At 44.6% G+C, this 6,000-nt stretch overlaps 1 protein-coding gene across 1 annotated transcript in view; it reads left to right on the plus strand.

The window, feature by feature from the left end:
* Positions 1–6,000, plus strand: part of LOC104840514 (neurogenic locus notch homolog protein 4-like) — a 28,314-nt gene that overhangs the window by 20,540 nt on the left and 1,774 nt on the right. The window contains exons 6-12 of the mRNA XM_010581486.1: positions 1,256–1,448; positions 1,946–2,082; positions 2,632–2,856; positions 3,300–3,441; positions 3,747–3,870; positions 5,197–5,388; positions 5,814–5,951. Coding sequence (XP_010579788.1) covers positions 1,256–1,448; positions 1,946–2,082; positions 2,632–2,856; positions 3,300–3,441; positions 3,747–3,870; positions 5,197–5,388; positions 5,814–5,951 — 1,151 coding nt within the window. The remainder of the gene's footprint in view (positions 1–1,255; positions 1,449–1,945; positions 2,083–2,631; positions 2,857–3,299; positions 3,442–3,746; positions 3,871–5,196; positions 5,389–5,813; positions 5,952–6,000) is intronic.

Below are 6,000 nucleotides of genomic sequence, written 5' to 3' on the forward strand. Positions count from 1 at the left end.
TTTTGACAGCTTAAGGCAATTTTTAAAGAGTCCCACAACTCCATGAGGTTGCAGCCCCCCTCAGGTGTGTTGATTCAGTTGCTGTGCTCAGAGCTGTGGAATTTTATAGTTTTGAGAAATTCAAATCTTGTCGTACTGAGGTTTTTGAACCTTGTGTTCATCCATGCCATGTGCAGTAAATGTAAGGGGAAAATAATAAGCTTTTTCTGAGGGGTGGGAATGAGCAACTGGGTGGAAGGCAGGGGGAGAGATGACCCTTAAACTTGCTTTGCGCTCTGAGGAATCCTAATCTGGACCTGCACCATCAGTCCGTGGAGAGGAAAGCCTAGTAGATTTTAATAAATCCTGATCATTCTGGGGGTGCTGTAAGGCTCTATTCCAGCCTGCAGAGGCACATACACACTAGTGTATGCCTGAGCCTTGCCTTGACAAGCATTTGGAAGGGAGCCAGGGGTTCAACCTGGAAGTACTCCAGGGAGCCATTATCAGCAGCCAGAGTTTTCTCTTCCTCCTGAATTGCTCTGTTTGCTTTGTGCTGTTGAAAGGCCTGACTCAGGAGGATAGCAACTTCTCCTGGGCTAAGTTTGTGTTTCCTTTTCACCAAGTTAAACGTTTGGGGACATTTTGTAATGAAATACACTCTCTGAACGTGGTAACGCCAGTAAGGGATTGTTGTTTTATTATGTATTGATGTTACTAGTGTTCCTTTAAGTTACAATGCAAGCATCTTTTGTTTAACATGCGGGATTTTAGAGATGATCACGGCTTGAACTGGTTGTCATTCAAGCAGGTATCCATGTGTTTGTACTGAGAATATCTCCAGTCTGCGAAACCCGTTCATCTCTCTTTGTATTCAGAACGCAAACATGGAAACAGCTCAGCTTTCATGGAAACCCCAGGCTTTCTTTACAGTTGAGGCCTAAGCATTGTGATTATTAAACATACCTGCATCTGAGTGTGTTGTAAGGCTGATACTTTTGTTTATTTTTTAATGTATCTCATTCCGTGTATTATCAGCTCAGAGCACAGTCCAGATGGTTTTACCGCTTCCGTGAGCCACTCAACTGCAGTAACATTCAGCTAATCCAATACCACCACCTTCTGGCTTTGGAGTAACTTTATTGTTGGTATGAATGAACCTCCATCATACTTTCTTGCTGTAGGTGAAAGCAAAGGAATCGTATTTCATAGGACCCTCTGTTTTGTCAGCAGGTCACGCTCTCTTTGGGACCTTAAATGTCTTATCTCTCTTTAGGAATTGGATTGTGTTTGAAGTGCCCTGCTGGGTATTTCTGTCCTGCTGGAGCAAGTTATCCAGTCCCATGCCAGCCAGGTACATACAATCCTCTCCAAGGACAGGATGAAGCTGCTGATTGCAGAGCCTGCCCAGCAGGGAGAGCTTGTACTCAGGCTGGCTTAGCCCAGCCTGATGCAGAGTGCTTACCAGGGTAAGCCTTGTTGTTTTCTGTGCTTCTATCTGTGTCTGTGCATATATTTCACCTCTGTTGTTTTTGCTTTGTGCATAGGGCTGTGCAGGTGGCATCCTTTGCTATGTCAAGATTTTATTGCAGTTTCTGGTAAATCGGTGTGGCATAGACTGTTCTGGTGGAAGGCACTGCTGCCTGCTATTGCGACAGGATAGGTGGTAAAAAGAGACAAGAATGAAGCTGGGCCACACGTCCCATGGTTATGAACAAAGCGACCTGGCTGAATAACCTGCTTTTCTTTTGGTGAAAAATGTATGACAAAACTAGTCCACTTACAGTGTTTCATTTTTGGTATTTCTGCATTATCAGTTTTCAGTTACATTGCTGTCAGCCACAGCATCAAGTGCTTCAGCTTTTTCCCAGCTGCAGCATTCATCCTAATATTATGGTAGGGCACAGAGTTTGTCTCCCTCTTGCATCAAAACATTTGTCCCAGCTAGCCTGCTGTGTTCTGTTAGGTATGTGTGCCCAGCGGGGTCATCCAGCCCTCATTTTCCCAGCAACGCCTGTCCTCCAGGAACATTTGGCAATGACTTCAGCCTCTTTGATAAGTCCCAGTGTGAAACGTGCCCCGCTGGATTCGTCTGTGTGAGAGGTAGGTGGCTTTATGATAAAGTGAACTGTGTTCTTTGGTACCCCTTATCACAGAGCCCACTAGTAAGTACTACACTAGGTCAGTGAGGTATCACAATGATGGTAAATGGGAAGAAGTTGCCCTGCAGAGACTGCTGTGCCCACTGGATAAGTTGATTTTAATCTTACTCTGAAATTTCTTCTTTATGCCACCCATGATTACTGTTTTAACTTCATGACCTGGAAGCAGCCAGTTTTTACAGTCTTCAAAATTTTTAGCTTATTGATGGCTTCTTCACTTTAATGTCTATGCTAGCTTTGGACAGGGGCACCATGCAGGATACTTGAGTAGAAGAATAATTGCTTTAGTAACCGGTTCTGTGATAGAGCCTCTCATCGACAGAGGAAGTAATTATTGTTATTAAGGCACAAAGGCACAAAATGAGGAGAAGACTTAACTTGGGGTTATCCAGCAGTGCTGAAAACAGAATGAGGGAACTGAATTGTGTGAAGCCAGTATGCTACCTATTAGCCTACATTGCTTCTCTTAAATTTGTCATTGTGTTTACAGGAACAGGTGGGAAACAGAAGCCTCCCACTCCATGCCCAGTTGGTCACTACTGCCCACCAGGCACAAAGCACCCAATGCAGCACAAGTGTGCCCCAGGCACCTGGAGCAATAGGACAAGCCTGACCTCGGAAGAGGAGTGCTTTCCGTGCCCTGCCGGCTGGTTTTGTGTAGGAGGAGCCCCTGTCCCTACTGGGATGTGCAGCTCAGGGCACTACTGCCCTCAAGGTAGGCAGCTTTTTGCAGGAATGAAGGAGGTTTAGTTTATTTCTGTCTTCAGAAACTTTATCAGCGTTATTTTTTGCATCAAAGTATTTCAGTGTGGAGCTGGATAGCAAACTGTCCATTCTGTATAGTCATACTTTAAATCTATACGGTTTGAACTGAGCATGTTGGTGCCATTATTTTTTTTTCCCTTAATTTGCAAAGAATTAAAATGCACAATCAAGTGTCTGGTACAAGCCCAATTCTAAATTTGAAACTTTCTGCAAAGATTCTGCGGTATGTACTAAATTATGATATTTTTTGTTGTTGTTCTCAGCACTGTGAGCAGTCATTTTTATATATATGAATATGTATTTACATGTAACTCATGTACATACTTAATAGCAATGAAGAACAGGGGGCTGTATTAAGAATTAGCATAGTTCTCTCCTCTTTTTTTTGGAAAGGTACGTGGAGGGGCACACAGTACCCCTGTCCTGCAGGAACTTACAGTACCAGGCTGGGAAATGGCAGAGTGGAAGATTGTGCTGCCTGCCCCGCAGGAGCTTTCTGCACCAGTGGGACCTCCAAGCCAGTTCTATGTCCAGTGTAAGTACACTACACATGCTGCAGTAGTTGTGCAGGTACAAAAGAAAATATTTCTACACAGCATTTCAGAACATTTCTGATTTTAAGTAATACCTTTCTGCACCAGAAATGTGAGTTCCTTTCACCTTGCTTGTTACTGGGTGGTCCAGGCAAGTTTCTTCTGAATCGGGCAGTTTCTTGGCTCCAGAAACACTAGATTTCCTCTATACCAAAGACTGAGAATGCAGACCAGAGGTGCACTGTCCTTTTCTTGGTCACTTTGCTGCTGTTTGTGACTCTCCCTTCTGCTGTATTTTCTCCTGCAGAGGAACTTATCGCATGGAACATGCCGCAAAAGTGGCTGCAGACTGCATCCCTTGTCCTGGAGGGTATTACTGCCCTGAGCTTGGCACTGTTACTCCTCAAACATGTGGTGCTGGCAACTTTTCAGTAAGTAGCAATAATTTTATCCTGTCATCTGTTCAGTGTAAGGACTGAATTTTGGCAGAAAAGGAAGCTTCAAGGGGAGGTTGAGGCTTTGAGTGCCTCAGAGAAGGAGCCCATCTCCTTGCATGATGAGTCTGAGTATTTGGGGTGATTGTGTACTGTGCTTCAAATAATAGCAGCCACCTGTGCTGACCCTACAAGTAAGGAGTGAAAGCGCTAGTCCAGAGAAGTCACTGGGAATATTCCTATGCAATCAGGTTTGGAGCTGCTCCAGACATGATGCTAGAAGTATTTATCACATGTGCAATACTGGTCCTGCTGTTATTCCCACACCAGAGGCTTGCAGTAGCACTCCAAGTACATCTGTCACATGTCTGGCCATAGGTAGTTGGGTAGATACTTTGGGGTTTTGTGATGTATTTTACCCTGGCAGAGAGCGGACACCTGTATTTAATTCCTGCTCAAAAGGAAGTATTTGATTGCAATGGAGCTAGACTATCACTTGGCTTTGGAAGGTAGAACAACAAGATGGAGCTACAGAGGGGAACAGTGATGGCACAACTATTCTCACAAGCAGGTGCTAAGGCCTGTTTCTTTTTTATTTGCCCCAAAACTGTAATGAATAATTCTAGTGGTAATTGCCACGTTTCCCCATTGATGGGAAATGGGCTTGTCACTCCTGTCAAATGATCCCAGTATCCCTGTCCAGGCAAGTTCTCTATCGCTGCATGAATTTGGTAGTTATCACTGGAACCCTTAATTAAGTTTGGAGTGGAGGTAAATGGAGATTTATGTATGGCAAATAGACCTAGATTATTTTTTGTTTGCACTTTAGAGTTCAGTGTAACAAAGAAAGATGAGGGAACGTGTCTGTGTTTTTCTCTGCTCCTGCTGGTAAAGGGTGTTGGGTTGACTGTTCTGAGGATCAGAACTTTTTGTATGGATAATCCACAGGCAGTGACGGGGCCTGCTTCTTATTTGTGAAACACGGGCTTTCTTGCCTGCGTGGTGAATACACTGAATTGCATGCTGTTTGTTGTTCATAGGTTAGGTTAGGTGGAATTTTTAAAGGAAGCTCTTTGTGCTTCCGGTAGCATTACTGAACATAACAGGGAATGTTTTATAAGAGCAGGGTCCTGTCATTGGCTCCCGAGGGCAATGTCTTTGCTCAGTGGCCGCGTTTTTGTGGACTGTTTTTGTTTACTGATAGGGTCTGCTGTAGAGTTGGTTGCATTCGTTTCCTTTGTTCTGTGCCTCAACACAGCTTGCCAAATGTGCAAGGATTCTTTTGCTCTCTAGAAGTGGAACCATGTGCCTTTCATGTTGTAGGACCAAGGTTCAGCCTCCTGCTTGCCGTGTCTTGTTGGACATTACTGTGCTAGTGAGAACACTAGCCGGGAAGTGATGCTCCTTGCTATGATTTGCCCAGCGGGTCTCCTGTGCCCAGAAGGACAGGCAGTTGTTCCTGATGCCAGTGCAAATGCCTGCCCAAGAGGATACTACTGTCCTCAGGGAGATACTGTAAGTGAATCTGCTTTGGTCCTTGGGATTCACTGTTCTCTCATCAAGTCGGCTGTACAGTTACAGTCTGCACTGGGATTGGGATTAGTCTTGCTATGGGAGCCTTTCCTAATAATTTTTTTTTTTACTGATTTCTGTACTCTTCTGGTGTTCGCAGATCTTAGCAGTATTTGCCCTACATAAAACTGTTCATAATATTGGGATAACGTTTTCTGAGATGGTGTATTCAATACAGAGGATTGGATCCGCGTTCTATTATACCATCTTGTCAGCATTCACACCAGATTCCTAGTGTTGCTTTTCAGTGTTTGTTCCCAGTTACGGGGAAGGATTATTTTCACAGCTTCAGCTTCTGGGTGTTTGGCTTGTGGGATGCAGCAGTCATAGTAGTATGTTGAAGACCCATTTTTCTATTTCATTTCAAGGGCTTGCATGCTAAGCCTTGCCCCAGCGGGACCTATGGTGAGCAGAAGGGTCTAAGCAGTGCTGATGAATGCCTACTGTGCCCTGCAGGGAAGTACTGCTACAGAGATGGGATTGAGCCTCTAGGAATTCCCCACCCTGTAAGTATAGCCCAGGTTCTCCTGCCTTTCCCGCCCCACCCCCCCCCAC

The sequence above is a fragment of the Haliaeetus leucocephalus genome, unplaced genomic scaffold (genome assembly GCF_000737465.1).
Source record: "Haliaeetus leucocephalus isolate CR32 unplaced genomic scaffold, Haliaeetus_leucocephalus-4.0 Scaffold773, whole genome shotgun sequence".
Classification (NCBI taxonomy): Eukaryota; Metazoa; Chordata; class Aves; order Accipitriformes; family Accipitridae; genus Haliaeetus; species Haliaeetus leucocephalus.